General features: G+C 47.0%; 1 protein-coding gene across 10 annotated transcripts in view; it reads left to right on the top strand.

The window, feature by feature from the left end:
• Positions 1 to 21,218, top strand: part of SNX19 (sorting nexin 19) — a 47,841-nt gene that overhangs the window by 20,782 nt on the left and 5,841 nt on the right. For 2 of the 10 annotated variants that reach the window (XR_010946381.1, XM_067751596.1), the window contains exons 9-11: positions 11,479 to 11,663; positions 12,442 to 12,529; positions 13,464 to 13,626. Coding sequence is in view for 9 of the 10 variants with exons in the window: in XM_067751596.1 (XP_067607697.1) it covers positions 11,479 to 11,663; positions 12,442 to 12,529; positions 13,464 to 13,596 (406 nt within the window). In the remaining variant the exon portion in view is untranslated. Of the gene's footprint in view, positions 1 to 11,447; positions 11,664 to 12,441; positions 12,530 to 13,063; positions 13,120 to 13,463; positions 13,796 to 14,591; positions 19,438 to 21,218 lie in introns of those variants that run through there. The other 8 variants (XM_067751594.1, XM_067751602.1, XM_067751597.1 and 5 more) reach the window with 7 other exon arrangements.

Raw genomic sequence — 21,218 nt, 5'->3', positions numbered from 1 at the left:
TTCAGAGGCAGCTTATCTGCCCTCTCCTTCGTGCCCTTGACTCTGAGACCAGCCCAGTTTCTTTTATCCTTCCCCCTCCTCCCGTTTTGATTGTCCTTCAGCATGCACTTCTCTGAGCAGTGTGTGCTGCCAGAAGATGCCCCTTGGAGCAGCCGCTTGGGGATTCAGTGCCAGAGCTGCTTTGTTGAGAACAGTTTTGACTCAGGAGCCCAGAGTGAACCAGGGTTGTTATAGCTGATAAAATCAGCTGGACATCTGAGGTTGAAAAATTTTGTCAATACTCTCTGTAAGCTAGTTGGTCCTATGCTCAAGAAGGCCTTTCTAGGATACCAAAGTCCTAGATACACATGTCACTGAGGTAGAGATTGTCAGGTTGCACTGCTACTGGGAACCTTATCAGCCTGTTGCTTTCAGCCACGGGTGGATATCGTTTGGCTTTTTCCTATCAGCTTTGGTTTGGAGACGGAGCCAGTGTTAATGCCTCAGTTTTGACCTTTACCTCTGTCTTGAGACAGAGACTTCACCAAGTGTCCTGCAGCCTGTCTGGTACTGGAGCAGGGGGGGGAGTTGAGGTGAACTGGTGGGAAACATACTTTTATCTAACACTGATATAATTATAGGACCAAAGGTTTTCTTGGGGTGATATAACCCCCATAAATACAGAACCTATGTAAACACAGTGTGCTTGCTGTGTAAATGCAGCTTCAAGGTATTCCCTCTGCCACCTCTTCTCTCCCTCTTATTTTCCAACCACAAGTCGGGCCCCCCAAATCTCTGCTGTGTGGAGACTCTGGAGTTGTCACTGCTGTGTCCTGTATTCTTAGTGTCAGGATGGATAGCCTCCTGTTTGGAAAGGTTTTTTAAATTCTGCCTGTAGACATTTAACTTAGAACAGATACCTTCGGGTAGTTCTTCTCCAAGATGATTCTGTTCATTATACTCACTTTCCTTCTTCCCCATCTTCTGCCAGTGTTTGTCCTGCTTTCTTAACTTCCACATCTGCTTCATCAGAGAACAAACGTTCATCCTTTGTTCTCTTCAAGGCTAGTCTTTTCCAGCTTACTCTCGCCGTTTTCACAGCGTAATTTGAAACTGCCATGTCTGCTTGTTTACCTACATCCCACATTCTTCTCTTCCACATCGTGGCCGAGCGTACTCTAAATCTGTGATCGCTAGTGTTTGTGGACGTTGGGAGCCGGCGCATCGAGTGGAGCACACGCTTCCTCATCACCTCTCCCTCCTCCAGAAATCCCCCTCCTTTCTCCCCTCCTGTAGTGACCGTCTTTGCCCAGAGCAGAGCCTGGAGATCTCCCTGTGAGGTGGAGTCACTGGGAACAACAGGGGTCTGGTTGTCAAGACAACCACTAAATTCCCGCTGCCGCCCTCCTTTGTGTCTTGCCCTTCTTCCCAGTGCTGCAGCTCTAGTGTTTCTCTCCCTCTCCCTGACCTTTACCCTCCACCAGACACAGGATTCTCCTGAATGCGTGGCCACTTTAATCAGCCTTTCCTTTCCCCACCCACCTCCCTACCGTAGGTGCTGAGAAAGGAAAGGGTCAGGATAACTACCTGGTGACTGAGAACCAGCCAGGCTTGCTGTTCACACGGGACCAAGGAAAGAAGGAAGGGGAGTCACTTCGGATCCTGCAATCCCTGTGGTGATTGTTTCATAGTTTAGTGTAGATAGGTCTCGTTTTAGGAAGGATTCTGAAATAGTGTCCTCAAGTTACCCATCACCCCAGGGAGCCCCTCCTCAACCTTTGTAGACAGTACCAAGATGGTTCGCCCTTCTAATATTTACATCCCTGAACCTGCCAGGAGGAGAGTAAGTCTTACAAAAGGAAAACTAAAGCATGAAGTGCCAAGCCCCCTCAGCATCCTGCCATCATTTAGTCCCTTGGATCTGCTAGAATTTTTCAAGAGGATCCAAAGGAGTCTTTCTCTGACACATACACAAACGCACAAGCACTTTCAAAAATGCTTTCATTTTTCTCCTTTCATCTCGATAACTTTGTGAAGGAAGCAAGGCAAGAATCAGTCTTAAGAAGGAATCCAGAACCCAGCGTTGTGTGGCTTTTCAGTGCTGTTTTCACTCATTACAGCACGCTATGTGAAGCCTTTGTGGCTCTTCTGGCTACTGAGGGTTTTTTGCCCTGAAGGGTATGGACCAGTTTTATGTGCAGTGTTGGGGTGAAAACTGTGATGGCCTCTTCTGGACAGGAATCTCTCAGACTTGGAGGAGAGACATGGTGGTTCCAGAGACTCGGAGGGAGTCACTGATTGTGAGACAGATGTCCTGCTGCTGCTTTTACTTGGGTCAGATGAAGAACGGGCGGATATCCAAAACGTGTGACTGATTTTGCCCAGCTTTGAGGTCTGTCGGTCCCGATTTTTCAGAGCTGGTTTATGGTACATTTATGGCCACATAGTGTGGGGCTGAGAAAAGTTGTCCTGAAGGCCTTCAGAGGGGCATAGATTTGTGTAATCATCTTTAAAACTGGAATCCTACAAGTGTCACACTGCTCAAGTCTAGAGCACATTTCTAAACATTTCCACTTGCCATCAATCTCATTTATCCCATGAACACAGAACCCCCAAGCGGCTCCGTCTCATTCTGTATTTGTTACGAAGGTAGGCAGACCTTTGCTTTTGGCCGTTTGTACCCAGACATTCTGCTACCTTATATTCTTCTTACTAGATTCAAGTAATGGGTTGGAATCAGCCCGATGCTGCCCCATCCATCAGGAGCACTTCCCAAAATACAAGTGTGACTCACAGCCCTCATAACCCCTTTGCTTTTGTCTGACTTTCAGTCCCTTCTGTCCTCTGGGCCTATTTGCCAGGAAAACTAACAAAAACACAGATTGCTGGCAGCTGTCTCTCCTCTCTAGGATTTACGGAGTGTGCCAGACACGAAGCCCAGCTGACCCACTCCCTTGCCTTCCACCTCTCTTCCCTTCCGGGGGAGTACATAACCAGGTGTAAATTGCATGGATTATTCATGACGAATTCATAATTGTAGCTCAGCGGACTTATTACCCAGTATACTTCTTACAGTATCCACCCTACAGCTAGTGTATTGGCACACAGTTCAATTTTAATATTAGCCTAAACAAAAAGTTCTTAGGAGAATAAATCTGCCAAATGTTTATGTAAATACATCTCAAATGCCAAATACAAAGGATTCTAGATTGTCTATATTTTTTTTAAATTATTGTCCTCCTCCATAAGCACAAATAATTAAGAGCTCACTATTCTTTTCCTGCTTTAAGTATTGGGAGGTTTGCCTTCTACACAGCTTAGGTTGAGCTGTGCACCATGCTTTAAGACCAGTGTTTGTCCCATTTACATCATTAATTCACGTAGTAACTAATATTTATTGATTACCTACTATGTGCCAGACACTATGTTAAGTGATTAAAATACAAAAAAAGACCCCAAATTCCTACCCTGCAATCTTATAAATAAAGAGGTATAGTATAAAGTTAGGACTTTAAAAAGAACTCTACACATGATTAAGAGAAGGGACTAAGTAAATTATGAGAAGCCCAGGGAAGGCTTATAGAGGAGATGACATCTGAGATAGGATTTAAAGGATGAAGGGAAATCGAGAGCTGACATTGTAGAAAAGAGCATTGAAGGCAGAGTTGTGAAGCAGTGTGGCCTGTTTGTGGTACTCGGAGAAGTCGGGTACGATTGGGAATATACGACATGCAACCAGAGTGGCCAGAGATTACACCGAAGAGTTCAATAGGCACCGACCCATACAGAGCCCTGTGCGCTGTTCAAAGAATGTAGGATTTGACCCCATTTATTAGGAAACCATGTACAGAATTTAAATAGATGATGACATGATCAACTTTGTAACTTAGAAAAAGCACTTAAATAGTGCTGTCGAGGGTTAATGGAAGGAAGAAACATTAGAGCCGGGGAGACAAATTATGAAAGAGTTACACTGACAGAAATGAAAGGTGATGGGGACTGAAACTAAGATGATTGCTACAGCGAGAGTAAAGGGGTGATGAATTCATGAGAAACTGAGTACTGAGGAGGTCACTCAACTAGATTCAGTAATTGTTGCAATAATTATGTGGTCTTGCGTGGGGCACATGGACTAGGGATGGAGGAGAGGAGAAGTTTAGGGCGACTCTGTCTCCTACCTGTGGATTGAGAAGCATAACTAACAAAACGGCATAGTATCCTCTCAACAGGATGTCTGACTTGTGATACTGAAAGTTTCTTGTTGCTTATTAAATCAATAAATCAATAGATTATTACCTACCTTTGTGTAAAAAGAAATAATGACACAGGAGGAAGCATGGACTATATCTCTAACAATTTTGAGATTTTTAGTAGAAAACTTCAGGACTTGGAGGCCTAGATTTTCATCCTTTCTTTTAGCTGTAAGCTCTGTCTTTGGAAGAAAAAGGAAAATGTGGAATGAATAGTTAATTGTGTAGCTGGTACAGAGGAAAGGTTTTTAAATTTTCTTCCTCTGGCAAATGATGCTCACCTGGTGGACTCCTGACTGCAGTTAAAACATAACTCAAGGGGAGTAGGAAGAGTATACTTGACAGGAGACCCGTCAACTCAGCAAAGACGAAGAAGCTGCAAGAAAAACTCAGATACAGCTACAAGTGGATGTAATGGAAAACAGCTGACAGAGAGGAAAGTAGAGGTAGGTGAGAGGTACTAGAATTCACAGAAGAACATAACAAAGAATCCTGTCTTATATGCCATAATAACAAGTGAACTTAAAGTTTTTAACACTGGAAGCTATCGCTGAGAGTTTTGGAATAAGGATGATTCATTCAGTATATATTTGATGCCTTATTATGTGAAGGGCACTCTTACAGTAAATGCTGAGGAATATACCAAAATGAGTTGAGATCCCTCCCCTCAAAAGTTTGCAGTCTTATTCTTTTGGCACTTTTAAGAAGCTCAACCAGTATGTACTGAGTGAATGGAATAAACAAACACATGACTCCAGTGAGAAAGGAAAAGAATCAGCATCAGATGAAACCAGAGTAGTTAACTGAGCACATATAAAAAACAGAGAAAGGAGAAACATACTGAGTAATGCAGACAACAGAAATGAAAACTGATAAGAATGGCGTCCAAAAAGCTTGACTCAGAAGGAGCTGACATTGTGGATAAATGTTAGTGGAAAAGATTTTTTTTAAAAAAAGGCATATGTTAAAAACAAGAAGAATAAAGAAAATACAGGTAAATTGTTTGGAACAGATGCTGTAGTATTAACTGGTTACATTGAGAAATCATTTATTCAACAATGAATTGGTATACTTTTTGCCTAGGGTATTTAATTTGTTTTTTTCTGTAAAGGAAACGGGTCTAACGAGAAGAATTGAGCAAATGTGATTAAACTAGAATTGAAGACTAAAATAGGAATGAAAATAATGAGAGCATTCAGTCTGCTTTAAAACTCATGTACCTGACCCAGATGAATTCTGTTCCATGGAACTGAAAGAATTTGTATTTATCATTGAAGACCTAAGATCATTAAGAAAATTTCCATATAGAGATGTGTTGTGTTGGAGATGGACAAATATCTGGCCTTTTAAAAAATGGACACAGGCTCCTGACCCTGACATTTATCTCTGGAAGTTTCTGAAGTAGATTATTAAGTAGATGTTTTGTGAACACGCGGGAAGAGAAGCAGCAAGCCCTGGAACCCGGTGTGCGTTCAGTGGGAATGCGCCTGCCTGATTAGCAAGGTTTCTTTCCTGGCTCAGCAGGACTATCAGACCGTTAAGTGAAAGGAGTGCATTGGTTGTTATATTGCCTGTGAATTTCCACAAGCTTATGCCATATTTTCCTAATATCCATATGGACACACATGGTCTGGACTGTGGTACTTTTAAGTGGTCCATGGCTAACTGAGTGTCTTTAGCCCAAGTAGCTAATAGATTGATAGCCTGGAGGGCATTTTCTAGTGACAGAGCATTGAACTGATCCTGTTGATCAGAAATTTGTAAGTAACTCTAATCTTAGAGGTATAATTAATACTCTGGGTGACAGAAGTCAAGATTCAAAAGGATTAAAAGAATTAGAATGATAGTCTAAAGCAAACAAGACGGAATTTAATAGAAATAAATATTATAAATCATAATTTAGATTTTTTAAAAAATTACACAAGTACAAAAGGCCAAGTCTAGGCTTAACAGGCGCATGTGATTTTTTGTTAAAGTACATACGTGGACTTAGGGTTCTAATTGACTGCAAACTCAGTATGAGTCAGTGCTTTGATGTGTGTGCCCAAAAAGCCAACACAGTCTTTGACTATATTAATAGAAGTATGGTGTCTGGATCAAGCAAGACACTAATCTGCATTTTTTTACTGGTCAGGGCACATCTGGAAGTTGTGTTTGGTTCTGGGCACTCCGTTTTAAGAGAATAACAAAGCAGCCCACACCCAGAGGAGGGAACCAGGATGAGGAATGGTTCATTTCTCTCCTTCATTCGTCTGATGTTGAGTGTGTTCTGTGTGCTCAGCCTTGACGTTGGCAGAATCAAAGATGTATACCTTGTGGAGGAGACTTAGCATAATAGCTGAATTTAAAAATGCATAGTGTTGTCTTTTGAAAGAGATTTGACCAAGCAACTTTAATACCTCCTGTTAAACTTCTGAGGGTATAAATAGGAGCAATGACTGGAAGTTACAAGGAGGCAGATTTTGGTGCCAGTATTTAAGAAGCATCCCTAATAAATTGAAATTACCCTCTTCAGGAGTTAAGCAACTTCCCCAAAGTCACATTCCTCATTGGTGGCAGAGCTAGGATAAAAGCCCAACTTTCTGGAGTCAGAGGCCAGAACCCTTGGCTCTGCCACGATATCACACAGGGGATTTCTACTTCGGGAGGAGGTTAGATAGGGTAACCTCTTTCCTTCCAGCTCTAAAGTTGTATGTTTCTATAAGCCTCTTGCTATGAAATGCTTGTTTTTCCGCAGTGTTTTCATTCGTGAATTGGTGAGATTGGAAAAGATAACCTCTAAGGTTCAACAGAGGATTTCTTTAACCTCCCTGGTTAAAAATATTTCAATTATTAAAGCATATTAATTTTGTATTTGCAACTTATATGTTACTAATCAAAAACAAAAACTTTGTGGCTAGTTATAAAACTATAGAACTCAGATTCTTAAATCATGATGTTCAGTCAGTAGTCTTCCTTTGAAGCACATGTTTTAAAGATGTGGATCCATGATTTAAACCATGAAAAAGCAAAAATCAAAGAAGAAATTGTGTGAGACTCTGCAAGCCACTTCAGATTTCACAACAGTCACTGGGAGGAAGAAGCAGGAGTTTCTTGCCCTTGAAGTTCATTTCCTCCTCATTCTTCTCCCCACACAGGGCAGGAAAGGATGGTGACCTAGATACACACTCAGAGGGCCTGAACTCTCTCAGGCACAGCCGAGCAACCTGGGTCTGGCTGCTGTAGGACTGGGAAGCCTAGAGCTGAGCAGAGACCGGGAGGGACTGTCTGTAAACACACGAAGGGGCCATAGCAGGAAGGCAGAGGCCTGGGAAAGGAATCAGAGGGAAGGGAACTGTTACTTTTATCAGGTGTGAAGTTGGCAAAAACAACTTGGGTAAAATGGGAAATACCTTGGATCCGCACCGTCATCCTCAAGATCTCCTTTCTCTCCACCCAGTAGATTGGGCCTACTGATTTCATGAGCAAATGCTCAGAGCAGTGTGCTAGGACTGTGCTACAGAACACAGTGTTCGGGTTTATGCCGCTTGGGGGCGGGTGGAGGTGGGGACTGTCTCCAGGAGGCTAAAGATGTGGCTTGAGCTTTTTCCTCCTTCTCGTGGAACTCTTAATTCCTTGTACCATATCGATGTTTTTCAAACTTTTTTTAAACTTCATCTCACAGTAAAAAATACGTTTTACATCATGACCCACTCTGAACACACACACGCACACACACACACAAATACAGATCTGCTATATCCATATATACATGCATAAGTAAAAGGGTCCCAAAACTTGAGGTGCACTTTTATGTTTTCTGTTCTTATCCATTTACATTTAGGTGTTCTTTTAAACATTGTCACAAACCACAGAGTAGACGCCATGACCTCTAATGCTGTTCAGCCACAGTTTGAAAAACATCCTGGGCCCAACAACCCATTTAGATGACTGGTAACCCTGCTCTAGGGTGACAGGATGAGTGGACACCTGCAGTCTGTAGGTCTGTTTAAAGTGACAGAAGCTTTAACGTCATCTTCTTTTTCTCTCTCTTTCTTTGACCTGTATTTGGTACTTCCGGTTGGTTTTAAGTGGCTGAGGCATCATCGCCCTTGTGTTGGATACAGAGGTACAGCCCAGTGGGTGAAGAGGATTCAGGAAGCAGTCTGTTAGTGTCTTTCATTTAGACTGCACCAGGCATTTTTGTTAGAATATAGTTATTGCTCTTGTGAATATTTTCGGTTATTATTTCACTGTCCTTCTCCCCCTCCCTCCCCATTAAACCATACTCATTCAGGGCCTTCCTACTCAGCCATAGCAGCAATCTTAGAAAGGAAGTGAGGGGAATTTGGCTAATTAGATGTGGTCCCTTAAAGCTTTCTCCCCTTCCTCTTGAGATTTGATTCTGCTGTTTTGATGGAAAATGACCTTCTGCTAACCTTGAAGTGCCATCTTAAGCCCTCGTATTAAACTGTCTCCTTTATAGCCACTGCTTCATCCCTCTGCGTATAGCTGTTTCAGACCAGGTTCCTTTGAGCGTGGACTGGACATGTGCGCCCAGTGGAATGGATGCCCTGATCTCTGCATCCCACGTCTGGCATCATAGAGGCTCTTGCATGTCTCAGTTACATCTGTTGTTGTTTTTTTCTCATTTTATTGCCTATTCTGGGCCCCATAGTAAGGCTTCTTTGTGCTCTGAATCATTCAGAGATGGCCAGACGGAACAGATGTGGTTTGGCTTTTTTTCTTCTTTTCTTTGGGAAAAAGGTAGGATGGTAGAAGAAGATACCTAAATCGAATATCAGAACTAGAATAGTAGTAGAAAATAAAACCAGTGCTATTTGAGGCTATTCTCTACCATATTTATTTTAGTGTATTTACCTCATGCATCTTGTATTACGTAAACAATAACATTTGTATTTAGTAGATGATTTCTTATAAATAATTTGTAAATAGTAAATAGTCCAAGGGACATGTGTGTGTGTATCCCCCTTGGAACTTGAGCTGTCTGTTAGCTTGATAGTGATAGCAGCAGATTCCAGAAACTGATGCTGGGAAACTGTTGTGACACACTGGACTGCAGACACATAAGTTCCATTCCTTTTGCTTCAAGACACAGATTTCTTTTTAACCTTCCCACTCCTAGGTTAAGAACAGCTTACTCTTAACTTTTTCACGCTTTGGTTCTTCTTCCCAATGCCCCCATTTAGAGTTTGATGAGGTACAGTCTAGTATATTTGTATAAGTTTATATTTTGCCATGTGCACACATTTGTTTTGCATCAAGGATGTGTGCATGAGACAGTCACTGTGGGAGGGAACAAAGAGGACCTCCTTGCCCAAATGCAGCTCGAGGTCCTGTTCCCATCGAGTGAATGACCATTAATTCAAAACCGTGAGACTCATATGTTGTAAAACGTGCCCTGAAGGTGACCGAGGTGCCCAGGTTTGCTGTCGTATGCTATGCTTAGCTGAGGAAGGGTTGAGTGGATGTTAAGATCTCTCTGAAGAGTTGAGTCACAGGTACTACTGGCTCCTGAGGACAAAGAGAAGGGCAAGCCAGCCTGTTGTATGCGTCTGTGCATGAGAAGCTGAGCTAGAACCAATGCTGGCTGAAGCCTTCTTGTTGAGGGTTCTCCTGGCTCCTTTGGAGGACTTAAATTTTTTGACTCTCAGGTCGTTGCCCCTCTCCCTCAAATCACTTAGGTGAGACGCTGGTGCAGGTCCTTCACCTTAGCTAAAGTCACACAAGTGTATGTGACTTGAGGTGAAGACGAGTTGGGTCACTTGATTCCCTGCAGAGAACCTGATCAGGTCATCGCATCCACCTCCCTTTGGTGACCCTCTTCTATAAACAGGAACAGGAATTCTTGCTACTGGATCCCTTTCATCAGGCGTCTTAGACTCACTGAATGAAAAGCCCTGTAAGAAGGAGATGCGGCCCTAATAATAACAATACAATTGTGGTGGCTATTTTAGGCAGGGGCAGCTTTGTGCCGCTCTTGATGTCCATCGACGTCTGCCATTCTTGCCCTGCCATTACCTTTCAGACTTCCTATTCTTAGAATCATTTGTGAGCCGTGGGCTTGGGAGATTGCAGCCCCCAAAGCTGGAATGCCTAGCTTGAGTGGAATGCAGACTGTCTGGCAGAGTGGAGGTTAAATAAAGTTTGCGTTGGCAGCCCCCTCTGCTCTTGGATGGGCGACAAGTAGCTCGGGTTGAGAGTGATGGCATGAGCTGCATGTGGTGCGGTACCAAATAGAGTCTTCTGTGCGTGAGTATCGTGGCTGATGGTTCATTCATCACAGCCACAGCCATGCCAGTCTCAAAATGGGACCTGCGAAGGAGGCCTCTGCAGTCTTAAACCCCAGCTAGTGACCGTATCACTCTGAAAAAATGCAGAGACAAACGAAGAATTAACGTTGAAACGCCTTGCAGGAACTGCAGGTTTGGTATACCTGCCCCCTCAGAGTTACTGACTCGTTTTTGAAAGCAAGACAGAGGGTAAATTGTCATTGTAATAAGAACAATTGCCAGTCAGTCAACCACTATTTCACCTGGGAAGTTTCTGTTATGGGGACTCTTGTGGAGCTTACAGTTCAGCTGGAAAAGTCAAGCTGTACATACATGAGAAGATAATTCATGTTCCAAAGTGAAATTCTGGTGCCAAATCTGTGTTCTAGAACTGAGTGCCAGAGGAGGCCTGAGGAGAGAGAGCATTTCTGGCTGGAATGCTCAGGAAGGATTTCGTGGAGGAGGTGGAGTTTGAACAGGTTTTGCCAGAGGGACAGATTTCTGTTACTGGAACGGTGTGTAAGGAGCAAGGGGCAGACGAAGGGAGTCCTCAGGACAGGTCCTGGGGGCTTGAAGAGCAACTGGATACGGACAGGGTGGCTGGGGAGAGGAATTTGTACAAAATCACCAAACCCTGCACTCTGAAGGCTGTGTGTACACGTTACTGAGAAGTTCTGGTGCTTTCCAGGGGAGGACAGCTGGAAAGGTGCAGGCTTCCCCAGAGCCACAGGCCCCTTTAATGTTCTGTTCTAAAGCCCCTAATACTACACGTGCCTCATAGCAGACACTCAGTGAATAATTATGATAGTATTATTACTCATCTTCAAATTCTGTGATCCCAAGTTGTGGATTGGCTTGGTTTCACCTGTGAGAGTCGGTGCTCACTTGGCTTTGCTCTGTTCTGATTGCTCACATGACTCACACCTCGCTGCATCCTTTCCTCCAGGTTTACCTGACCCTTCTGTCTTCGACCACAGGTGGCTAGAGGTGCAGGTAGCTACTCTGACGTGTCCTCAGCGCTGGGTGCAGTACCTCCGGCTTCTTCAGGAATCCATCTGGCCTGGCGGGCTTTTGCCTGAGTATCCTCGACCCGTAAGGACCCAGGAGCAGAAGGCGGCTGCTGAGAAACAGGCTTTGCAGAGCCTGATGGGAGTCCTGCCAGGTGATTGGACAGTGAGACTGATTATACCAATAACTGTTCCTTCCCCTCCGCTTCACCACCATTAGCCACACCCTTCCCCGTTTTTTAAAAGGGCCTTGACTGTGGCTAAACGCAAAAATTTGTTGACCCACCATTTCTGAGGCTAACAGGAAAATGATCAGGACTTCCAGTGATGCTAAGGGAATGGGAAGGCTCACTTTAGGGCAGGTCTCTTCATTTTCCCACCAGATGAAGACCTCTGGGTCTCTGCTTTGGACCAGGGAAGAAAATGATACAGGTCCTGCAGAAGCTGAGCTTGGTAACTTGGGGCCAGTGAGTGAAGGGCATGGTCCTTAGCGGTAGATAAAAACAAACTCTGAAGAAGGTTTTTTCCCTTTGCTTTATATGGTCTTTTGGAGGGCGGGGAAGGCAGTTTGTTGCCTCTGGTTGTGCTGGGGGAAGCAGGGTACAGTAGTGAACTCTTAGCCTTGGACAGTGTTATTCACTCTTACTTACCTCTGTTCTCCAGCCTAACATGTTGTATCAGAAGTACCTGCACTTTAGTGACGGGTTACCAGATTGTTTCTTGAGGCCCATTCTAATTTAGATACCTAAAGTTAAGAAACATTTTTCTCGGCTTTTCCCTATTTTCTGACGATTTTAGTTTGGCTGTGTGGTTCAGAGGTGTGCCAGAAGTACCCAATATGATTAAAGACAGCAGATATCTTGAGGAGACAAACCCCTTAGAAGCTAAAGCTTCAGCGGTGACACTAAAACCACATCTGTTTTTCCTCTTCAGATATCGTCGTAGAAATCCTTGGGGTGAACAAATGCCGGCTGAGCTGGAGTCTTGTCTTGGAGTCACTGCGGCAGCCCCTCATCAACCGGTAGGCACGGCTGATGCCGTCTCTGGTCTGAGGCATCTCGGGTTTCTGGGTGAACAGCTTCACTGAGAGGAACGGTGCCGCAGTCTCTCCTTGCCCTGGGCCCTGGCCCCAGAGTGTGATGACCAGGTCCACACACACTGGGTAAAACCCACTGTGCTGGCTTCTGAGCAGGTGTCAGGTGGTCGGAAGCTGGTGGGACCAGCCACCATTTGCATTTGGAAGAACTCGATGCAGGCCCCGACGTGAGCTACTGAAAAGGCCCTGTCACCCCCAGGCCTGTCCTTCCTGACACCTGCCTGCCCCTGTGAGCATCTCGAGAGCAGCCCTTGGCCTGGGCAGTACTTTCATCATGGGTCTTTGCCTGATGTGAGGTAGACAAGATGATGAGTTGGCCTCTGATAAGGGGACCAGAAATGCTGGTGCACCTCCTTGAATAGTGCAGAGAGGTCAGTGCTTCCCTGGCTGGTACCTTGGGGTGGAATCTTCTGCACGTGTTGAGTGCTCGCCCACTCCCCTCTCACCCCCGTCCTGCAGCTCACCGTGTCTGCTCACTCTCGCACCTCAAGGCTCCTGGCTTTACCTCATCACAGGTAACCTGAAAATTCTTAGTAAGTTGTTATCACAGGGATTTTTCCCTCCTTCAGAGTTCTTCAGAGCAGTGCCAATGTGCTAATGTAGCTAGCTATAAAGCAATGTGGAATTTCCTAACATCTAGTCTCGAGTACCATCTCCACCTTTACTGAGGTCATAGCCTTTATGAGTTCAACAGACTTTCATTTCATGACAGAGGCTTTGTCCAGCTGTTGATGTTTGGAGTCCACTAAGGATATCAGTAGAGGGGAAAGGGAGAGGGAAGATAAATGTCATAAACAGGATCTGGTGTCTCTAGACCGAGCCAGACCCTCCTCTGAGTTGTTTTGTTCATTTGTTTCAGGCATTTGATTTACTGCCTTTGGGACATCATCCTGGAATTCTTGGATCTCAGTGCCTCTGCTGAGGAGTCCGCCATAACCAGCTCTGCCGCAGACACCCCAGGCAGCCCCAAGAAGATGGGCATCTCCCCTTAGCCAGAGGTTATTTCACCCATTTCTTCGAAGGTTAGGAAGGGAGCATTACTCTGCCACCCAGAGACCAGTCAGGAGGGCTGTGTCTCTGGAACTGGGCTGTGGCTCAGAAGGCCTGGGGTCTCAGTGGCACAGTTCTCCCCCAACTTATACTCCATTTGTACCAGGCGATGAGGGGGTATATGGACCAGTTGCATGCATACCCATTTCCATGCCTCTTTGGTGGTGTTTGGACTGTTGCTGGTGGGCGGATCCTGCTTCCTTTGGAAAAGGAAGCTGTGAGGTAGAGGAATGAGCCCCTTTTGCCTCTCCTTTGCCCTCCTCCCTAAGGTTGTTTGCCGATAGCCTGGCCCTGTGCACACGTGTGCCTCACCCACCAGTGCAGGCTCTAGGTAGACCAGGAGAAAAACCATAGCCAGATTTTCTTAGAGAAGACAATCTTCTGAGTTCGCTGTTCCCACCAGGAAACTGAAAATTCATTTGGGACCACTCTGGAAAGCCAGACCCCTGGTCCTACGTAGCTTCCCAACAGCCCCGCAAGAGGGAGGGAAACCTTTCTCAAGGCGTGCTTCCAGCACATCGGCCCCGTAGAGGGTGTCAGTGCAGGCTTTCTCCCTGGGTGGCTGTACTCTTCCTGTCCCAAAGACCCCAGCACAGACTGACAACACTTCTGGTAGATCCACCCAACCCTCCGTACCCTCTCCTGAGACAGCTGCACCGCAGGTTTTCTTTACTAGCTTTCTAACCCCCTCCCCAAGAGCAAGTGAGTTTTGACCTTTGTGGCCTCCTCAGTCTTCCTTCAACCCAATCAAATGGCAAGTTGCATATTCAGCCCAGAGCTGCCCGAGGGAAGGGAAGCACTTGCCTCTTGGCTGAGAATGCCCGGAGGGAGGAGTGAGGGTTCTCTTCTCTGCAGGTCTCTGGCAGGCCACTTTAGCTCTAAGCCACGAACATTAGCAGCTTACCCAGAAACCGCTTTTTACTTCCTGTTCCTTCAGGATCTAATTAGTCTTGAAGAGCACCAGTGGTGAAAGCAAAGGCATGGCGTCCATTAGAAAGACGGACAATTCGTAGAAATTGGTGGAAGGAAAGGAGGGACGGAGAGCCAGGAGGTAGGCGCTGCACATAGGTCTCACCGCGGGGGGTTCGCTCACCCTCGTCCCTTTAGCTTGCGCTTGCTGGGGCGTGCCTGATGCCACTGAACTGGGACCCTTCCACTTGGAAGAGGGTCTTGGGGTTGGACTGGCGAGAACAGGGTGGGTCTAGGACAAGTGTCAAAGTTCTCTTAGATTAAAACGGCTCACGGGAGAAACCTGTGAAATCTTTCTGCTTCCCCACACCCCACCCCGGAAGGCTTTTAACCATCAAACATGTAGTGAGGTAATTGGGGGCTTTAGTGGTACTGTTAGTGCCTAAAGGCAAGGGGATGAATAAGGTCATGTCACTTGGTTCCTTCTGCCTTAAAAGTTGATTGTTGGGCTTCCCTGGTGGCGCAGTGGTTGAGAGTCCGCCTGCCGATGCAGGGGACACGGGTTCGTGCCCCGGTCCGGGAGGATCCCACATGCTGCGGAGCGGCTGGGCCCGTGAGCCATGGCCGCTGAGCCTGCGCATCCAGAGCCTGTGCTCCGCAATGGGAGAGGCCACAACAGTGAGAGGCCCGCGTACGGCAAAAAAAACAAAACCAAAACAAAACAAAAAGTTAATTGTTACAGTCACTTTATGGCTCCAGAGTTCTCAGAGCATCTCCCAACCTGGGGCACTCACAGGAGAAGCCGCTCAGCATTTCTCCCTGTGGTAAGTGTCTGCAGGGTGAGGGACTGCAGGGGGCCCAGCGACACTGTGCTGCCCCTCCCTCCCACCGCCAGGGCCAGGGTGCTCTCCAGGAGAGGTGGGGGGCAGCCCCGTGCTCTGCTGCCCTTCTCTCCCCATGCTTTGCTCTCATGTGTACTTGCCACCTATGTTGCTTTGAATCTCTGCTACTAGTTCTGGCTCAGATATGACACAAAACCAGTACACAAGCTGACAACACCGTTAAACCCCTATAACGGTAAATTCTAAGCAATCTTTTGATACTTCCAGCCCAAAGAACACTTCCTTGTATTTCGTGTTCTATAAGAGACCCCGCCTCCATACTCTCTGCCTCAAAAAGATCAGCTGTCTGCAGACCCTCCTCCTACCCAGAAGGGAAATAATGGATATCGTCAAGGAAATAATCAAACCCCATCTGGCTCTGAAACGACCTCCCATGTTTAGGTAGTAGGTTCAGACAACAAGGGAGATAAGCATTTGGGAGCGAGCCACAGGTCTCAGGAAAAGATACTCCAGCTGAGAGAGAGAGTGATGAATGAAGAATTGGACCTACACTAACCTGGAACATCCGTGATTCTCCTTTTGCCCTACCCAGCCCATTCATTTCCAACTTCCACTCTTCCTTTGCTCATGGCACCCAACAACAGTTGTTAGGTCCTGGGCGGAGTAAAAATATGTGTCAGCATGGTCCCTGGCTATATGAGTTAGGTTGCTTTAGCCTGAAATTAAATTACTAGAAACATTTGTCTTCCCTCAGATCAGTACCTGAGTGGGTGAGGCCCAGGGGTTGATGGATTCAACAACTCTGACCTCATAGAGGGCCCAGATTCTTCCCATCTTTTTGCTTTGCCCTTGTAAACATGTTAGCTCGTCCTCAGACTGCCTCCCTTCATAGTTGCTGCGCTTCAGGGCATCACATTCACATATAACAAATATCCATGAAAGAACGGGGGCATCTCTCCCACGTTTTCTTCTAAAGAATGAGGAAACCGTTTTCCAGAAGCCCTCCAAGATTCCTCTTCTCCTGACTCGTTGGCCAGAACTGCCCACCCCTAAGCCAGTCCACTGACATTGAGGATGCATGACCACGACTGGCTCGTAGTCGTGTTTGTCGCCCAGGGAGGAGGTCACTCTCCCGGAAGTTTAGATACCTGAAAAAATAATTAGATGTTAGCAAGGAAGAAGCAGAGGATGGGCGTTGATAAACAGTGTCAGGTGCAGGGGCCATCCCGCCAACATCACCAAAGTCCCCGGTGCTCTAAAAATAGCGAACCAGCTAAGGGTAATGTTTGCGGAAGGTGCCACGTGAAGCCCTTCACGTCCGTTACCTTACATAACCCACACATCAGCCCTGTGAGGTAGTTCTACTCTCTGTCCCCACTTTATAAGGGAACACGAGGCACAGAGACGGTGACCTGCCAGTCACTTGAGGGAAATGGCAGAGCTGAGATACAAATCTTGTCAGTCTGCCCTCAGGCCCACACACATAACCATTGTGCTAATTTGCCTTTCTTCTTACAAAGCAAAATAAGACGGGTTCTCACTTTGAAGGAGCCTATGGTCTAGTAGACGTCTGTGGTAAAGGGCCAGGGAACACGTATTTTAGGCTGTGTGGCCACATGGTGGTCTCTGTTGCAGCTGCTCAGCCCTTCCACTGTGGTGTGAAAGCAGCCACAGGCAGTGTGTATTCAGATGACCGGCTGTTGGCATAAAGCTTTGTTCACACAGAGGGCGGCGGCCGGGTTTGGCCCAGGCCCCTCGTCCAGTGAGAACAGTGCTTACTGAACTGGAGTGTGTGCGTGAGTGACCTGGCACCCTGGTAAAGGCCTAGCGAACTGCATTCTCACAAGCTCCCAGAGGTAGCCAGTGAGAATGCAGGCCCTCAACCGCACCTCAAGTATCAGGGGCTTAGGACTCGGTCGCCACCTCCAACTGGGTGCAGCTAATGCACCACTAAATATACAGGAGGGGCACTTAATTGAGGCTGGGGAGCCAGGGAGAGCCTGAGGTGATAACATCTGAATTGACTCCTAAAGGATTAACGGGAATTAGCCGGTGAAGCAATGGGGAGGTGTCCAGGTGGAGAGCACAGTGAACCAGGTGGGTAGAGTTACGGGGAGTCCCCCGCATACACATCCTGTCTGGCCTCTTATCTGAGGTGCCCCGAGCGGCCAGGCACACAGGACAGATGTAATGGCGGTCGAGGGCCACGGGTGGCCGTGTAGCGGGTGCGGAGGTTCCGCCTCACGAGAGAGGAAGCAGTCCTGGAGACCCGTCTACACCAGTGTGAGTGTTTGTAACCCTGCTAAATTGCACACTTCGAAGTGGCTGAGACGGCACATTTTGGTGTATGTTACAGCAATCCAGACATTTTAAAGACAGCTGCGTGCAGCCCAGCACAGGGCGAGCCCGGTGTGTGGGGAGGGAGGGGTGAGAGCCGAGGCGGGAGCCCCGGGGGGGGGGGGGGTCAGGCGGAGGGGGCCTGTGAGCACGAGGGCCCGGCGGGTGAGGGACCTCGGTGGGTTCCCTCTGCACGGCGGGGGTCAAGGAAGAGTCCCCCTGAGAGCGTCTGTCATCTGCAGGCCTGCTACCGGGAACGGGGGGCTCGACCACACGCGCGCGAACCGCCCGGCCTGGTCCTGCCCCTGGGACTCGGCTCCTGCCTCAGCCCCTCCTGACCCCCTTGCTCCCTCCCGGCCTGTTCCCGCCGCTGCCTGCATATGAGGTGGCGGAGTCCTCGCCCTGCCACCTAGTCGGCTCTGAGGACGCCATGTGGTTGGGTAACTCACCTGCACCGAGACTCAGGTCTCTGGTAGAAAAAGGGGCGAAAACGTTAAAACCCTTTTGAGAGTCAATCGAGATCACGTGTAAGAGCAGGTTTGTCAAGCGCCGGCGCCCTGCTGGGACGCAGCGGTGCCATTACTGGCCCCTCCTCAGCTCCTGGACGGAGCCGTGGAGCAGCCTGGCTCCGGACCGACGGCGGCCGCGCTCTGGCCAGACCCCGCCGCCGCGGCCCGGGAGCCTGCAGTTGCTCCTCGCCGTCCTGCGCGCTGCAGACGGGAGCAGGAGCCGTAACGGGGGAGAAGGGAAAGCATGATGCTGCGCTCCTTGAAGGCCCGCTGGGCGGGCTCCGCCATAACGCGGCTCCTCTGTCCCCTTTCCACCGGGAGAGCCGGAAGTCACAGGGCAGCGCTTGCTTGCACTGCCTTGGTGGGCCAGAGAACAAAGCGCTGGAGGCGGAAGGGTTTCCAGCCAGCAAGCCTCCGTCGCTCCTCTGTGGCGTAAAGGGTGAGGAGGCCGCTACACACGGAACACTGGCAGCTACCCCAAAGCCCCTCCCGCACCCTGAGACTGGTCTGCTACTTCGTAGTGCACAGAGACGGCAGGGTCTGGTTTTCTTAAAAACAGGCAGGAAAACACGAACTCAGAAGAATGTGTCAAGCAAGAAACAAGTGAAAATCATCATAACGTTTCCCGGCCGTGAGCCAGGAGCAGCGGGGTTGAAGCAGAGGCAGCACGAAGCGGTGGAGGAAGTTCGGCCGCCAGCAGCCCCCGTGGCACGTGCACTGCGCTCTTCTCAGATTCGCTGAGCCCTCCTGCCGCGTCCCGCGCACTCCCACCTGTCTCTGGTCTGAAAGTACCTGTGAACTCGGCTTTTCTGGAAGTGCACACAAGCAAGTGATAGGATACAGAGAACTACTCCTGGCTTTGACGTCTTCACCAGTAGGACAGAGTCTGGTTTCCCCACACATCTTGATCCTGCAGACCTCACCCACAGGCGCTTCTCTAGGGGCCACTGGCACACTGCTTCTGGGTGTGGAGGGCTGGAGGGGAATGAAAGGAAAGTAATAGAATCAAGATCCAAACTTAGAAAACGTTTCCTAAGTGACATTTTAAGTGTCACTAACGGGTAGCGGGCAGCTCTGCCATTTCCCTCAAGTGACTGGCAGGCCTATCCCAGATAGGCCTCTTTCTCACCAATGTTCGTTTAGGAAATGCAAGCTAATTTTGGTATTAAAGTGCCACAGAGGTTAAGGAGGCAAATCTGCGGCTTATGTATAAATAATCCGCACTTTGACTTTTTCTCAATTGAAGTGTAGTTGATTTACAATGTTTGTTAGTTTCAGGTATACAGCAAAGTGATTTGGTTATACGTATATATGTGTATATCCATTTTTAATGTTTCGATTATTTTCATTATAGTTTATTACAAGATATTTAATATAGTTCCCTGTGCTATACAGGAAATCCTTGTTGTTTATTTTACATGTGGTCACGTGCACACTTCGACGTTTTTTTCTTCTCCATATGTTCCCTGTTACTGTTGCACTATATTATTATGACCAATGGAGAGTGGGTCATACTTACTTCCAGACACTTGGATTAATCAATGGGGGATAAAGACCAAGACAGATAAACACAAAAGTCTGAGGTTGCAGATAAAGGCACTATCGTGACCACAGAAGCTGTGACTTCTCTGTGCTGGGTATAGCATTGTGTGGTGATCTGTAAGCTTGGGGCATCAGCCCTTTTGTCTGTGCCCCTTGATAAAGAATCATTCTGCCCCTGTAGCTGTCAGAAAGATTTACCATGATTTAGCAAAATGTCTGCACTTCATTTCATATCTTGCCATTAGGGAGGACAGACCTTATTGAGGAGAAAAACCAGCCCTTTCTTTAGAGTTTATATCCTTTACAAATACACAGAGTCCAAATTCAACATAGTGATGGCAAACCAGATTCTTTCCAGAACAGTGAGGGCACCGTTCATTAAGGCTTCATGTGTCTCTAGGAGAATCATGTGGGCTTGGTTGGCAGTAGGACTTTTACTTGGGGACAGAATGTATTATGGAGTTGGTTTAGCCAGGAAGTTGGATGAGATAGTTTCACAGAAGTCTAGGGGCCAGTGTTCTGCTCTCTCCTGCTTCTGTCCTTTGGCCCATGCCCTTTCTCCAGGTAGATGCCCTTCCTTCCTCCAGCTGTGCGTGGGTGGGCACCCTCTATCTGTCAGAGCCATTCAAGGTCAACCTTCTCCTTAAAGCTTTATCTGATTGTGCCACTCAGAGTTACCTATCAACACGCTGCCTCTCAGGTCCTTGTGCATACATGTGGGGTCTTCAGCAAGAGGTTATAATTCTTCAAGGGCAACGAACATTGTATCTGTTCTACTCGCGTTATATCCTGGTGCCTTCTCAACCCTTTTATCTACCTAGTGCAAAATAAATACTGAAGCTCGTTTAATTAAAGACTATTATGCTTATCAGCTCTTAGGAGGTAAAGTATGTGAATAAGTTGAATGAAAGAAGAATTTGCTGGGGACAAAAGATGGAGAAAGGGATGAGGCGAAGCCAGGTTTTCCTTTTTAGGAGCTTATATCTTTATTCTAAAGCAAATATCAAGTGAAAGAAGTTCATTTTTCTATCGCCAAAACCCACACAGTTTTATAAGAGTGCTGTTTGCCATCTAAGTATGTAGGCCGTAAGGTTCTAAAACTATACGCTTTTTAAAGAAAATTGGTCCTGATTTGAAAATGGTTTCTAAAATGATCCAGCCACGAAAACACCCAGCGTGCCCTGTTTACTTTCCAAGTCCCCACCTTCACCTACTCTTTACCGCACTGGGATCAGAAGACAAAACAAAAATCTGCCTGCAAGAAATATTCTCAACTTCTTCCTGCCCCAGACACAGATTTGTAAGGAATGCAGTTTCCATGAAGAGAAAGACAACTTTCTCTCCCATTTGCTTTCTGGAAATCCTTTGGTCCCAGATCCAAAATTCTCTATTTCACACCTTCTCTAATAGTTTAAGTCATGTCTA

This window comes from Pseudorca crassidens, chromosome 9 (genome assembly GCF_039906515.1).
Source record: "Pseudorca crassidens isolate mPseCra1 chromosome 9, mPseCra1.hap1, whole genome shotgun sequence".
Classification (NCBI taxonomy): Eukaryota; Metazoa; Chordata; class Mammalia; order Artiodactyla; family Delphinidae; genus Pseudorca; species Pseudorca crassidens.
The sequence above is the reverse complement of the archived record's forward strand: the minus strand, read 5'-3'. Positions and strand labels throughout refer to the sequence as shown.